The 2,557-nt window shown below is 45.2% G+C and overlaps 1 protein-coding gene across 3 annotated transcripts in view; it reads right to left on the bottom strand.

The window, feature by feature from the left end:
• Positions 1-2,557, bottom strand: part of dgkz (diacylglycerol kinase, zeta) — a 100,160-nt gene that overhangs the window by 24,486 nt on the left and 73,117 nt on the right. For all 3 annotated transcript variants that reach the window (XM_015399048.1, XM_015399047.1, XM_015399050.1), the window contains exons 16-17: positions 1,257-1,312; positions 1,109-1,171 (exon numbers count right to left, since the gene is read on the bottom strand). In XM_015399048.1, the coding sequence (XP_015254534.1) occupies positions 1,109-1,171; positions 1,257-1,312 (119 nt within the window). The remainder of the gene's footprint in view (positions 1-1,108; positions 1,172-1,256; positions 1,313-2,557) is intronic.

The following is a 2,557-nucleotide window of genomic DNA, read 5'->3' on the forward strand; positions in this document are numbered from 1 at the left end:
CGAACTGTGTCAGAGGGCCCGAACCGTGTCAGAGGGCACGCACCCCAGTCAGAGGGCCCGAACCGTGTCAGAGGGCTCGAACTGTGTCAGAGGGCTCGAACTGTGTCAGAGGGCCCGAACCGTGTCAGAGGGCTCGAACTGTGTCAGAGGGCCCGAACCCCAGTCAGAGGGCCCGAACTGTGTCAGAGGGCCCGAACCCCAGTCAGAGGGCCCGAACCCCAGTCAGAGGGCCCGAACGCGGTCAGAGGGCCCGAACCCCGTCAGAGGTCCGGAAGCCCGTCAGAGGGCCTGAACCCCAGTCAGAGGGCCCGAACCCAGTCAGAGGGCCCGAACCCCAGTCAGAGGGCCCGAACCCAGTCAGAGGGCCCGAACCCCGTCAGAGGTCCGGAAGCCCGTCAGAGGGGCCGAACTCAGTCAGCCCCCTGGTTCTTCACCGTTTTCTTACATATTAATCACAACAGACCGCAAAGGTCTGACTGGACCTGCAGGTTTAGCCATTGTCTGACCCAGTTGTGCTTCAGAACACATCTCCTCTCCTCTTCTAAGGAACCAAATATCAGATGAAACCCCCCCCCCCACCAGGGGCCAAACTGACGTTGCTTCTCCTTATCATACCTGCTGCTGAACAGCTGGTGTCTAAACAGCACCTGTTCGCTCTTTTTATTTAAAAAGAGAAAATCCTTTTTATTTTCAGAGTTTTAGTCAGAGCCGACCTGGTGGCAGCTTGTTTTCAATGCCTGCGGTGGGTCGGTGCGGCCCGGGTGGGATAATGCATCTGTAGGCAGCGGAGTAAAGTGGCTCTCCGCTGATGCTGATGAAAAGGACGAGGCTTTGTTGCTCTCTGCCAGGTCCGCTTGCAGCTTCTAAAGGTTCTGTAATGTCACCCGGATGCTTGCATATCTACTCTCTCTAAATGCAGGTCTGTTTGGGTGGAAATAAAACCAAACTGGGTTTCTGCAGACCTGGTTCTGACCCGATGACAGTCGACAGACTGACGCAAACAGCTCAGCTTCTCCTGGGCTTCAGTTGTTAAAACCAGCCTTCATATGTTGGAGGTTCTGCTTAGTTCTAGGTAAACGGCTTCTGAGAACCAGCGGCCTGTACTCACCACCACTCTGATGTGTTTGGCGAGGTCTTTGGAGCTGCCGCTCAGGAAGTCCGAAAAGGCCGTCTGAAAAACAACAGATGAACGGATCTAAGCGCCACGGTTCTGATGGGGCGGACTGAAGGAGGAGGAAGAGGAGGGCGGCACTCACCCCGGCATAGAACATCTTATTCCTGAAGCGGCTGTTGAATTTCTCAGGGTTGGCCTCTAAAAGACAGGATTAAAATAAAAAAAACAGGAGAGGATTTTTCTCTACAAGCTTTTGAAGCTGAACTTCATAGTTTGGTTTCTTTGTTTGATGAGATTTAATCCGAGAAGTAAAAAAAAAAAAAACTAAAGCTCTCGTTCTACAGTTCATGGAGGTTCTGTATTTGGACCAAAGATTTCTACGTCGTCCTTTAGGTGAATTTAATAAACACCCAAAGAATCTGTGCCTAAAATAAGCTGAAGACCTGATCAGGTTTAGTGGATGTGGGTTCGCATAATGCGGCTCCTCTAAGGAGGATCCCATGATCCCCCACAACGTCCTAACCTCCTTTATTTTTCACTGTCAAGCTTTATTTCTCATGTTGTTCGGGAATGTTTTGTATTGTTCTTCATAAAATGTAGTAAAAATATAGTTCAAAAAAGTTGATGATGGCTTGATGGGTTGTTGGTTCTAATCCCAGCCGGGGCTTTTTTCACCAGACAGAAACATAAAATCACCAGACTGATGAAGAGCAGCTGGTTAAAGGAGAACGACTGGACGGCAGCAGCACCAATGTTTAGACGGATCTATGTTCTTTTCTGAGAAGCTTTAGCGCTAAAAAAAAAAACTCTTTAAAAGTTATAACTGCTTAAATATAGAAGTCTGATGATTTTGTGAGGAGGAGTTTCCTATAGCGAGACGGATCTATAACAGATGAATCCCACAGATGGTTACGATATATATTAACCCTCCATCTTTCTAGTCTATACGTCCATTTAACCTTATCTGGATTCTGGATATTATTTCTATTTTTTCATGACATGCACTGTAAAATATATTCTGTATTTACCAAGTAATGTTTAGCAATGTGTGTTCACATTTGTTTGTTTAAAAAGAAAATAATAAGTAAAAAAAATATGCAAAACTTACTCAAATATTGTGAGTTTTGCCACAGTGAGATAATCCTTTCTTAGCTCAGTTTTAAATCTCCATGTTTACGTGAGATATTATTACAAGTTAGTGTTTTAAGAAATATCATCCACAATAATTGAAAAACAAAAAAAGGTTAAAAAAAATCGTCTCTCAGTGGCCGACTATCGGGACCGCACTTTAAAAACCACTGTTCTGTTTACCTAATTAATATATAAACCATAAACTGGGAACAGAAACAAAGTCGTTAATTATTCACATGAATATACCAACATTAAAGATTATAAATACAGAATTCATGTTTGTTTTAGGTAGGGATGCACGATATAATCGGC

This window comes from Cyprinodon variegatus, unplaced genomic scaffold, assembly GCF_000732505.1.
Source record: "Cyprinodon variegatus isolate N-32 unplaced genomic scaffold, C_variegatus-1.0 Scaffold984, whole genome shotgun sequence".
In the NCBI taxonomy this organism is placed as follows: Eukaryota; Metazoa; Chordata; class Actinopteri; order Cyprinodontiformes; family Cyprinodontidae; genus Cyprinodon; species Cyprinodon variegatus.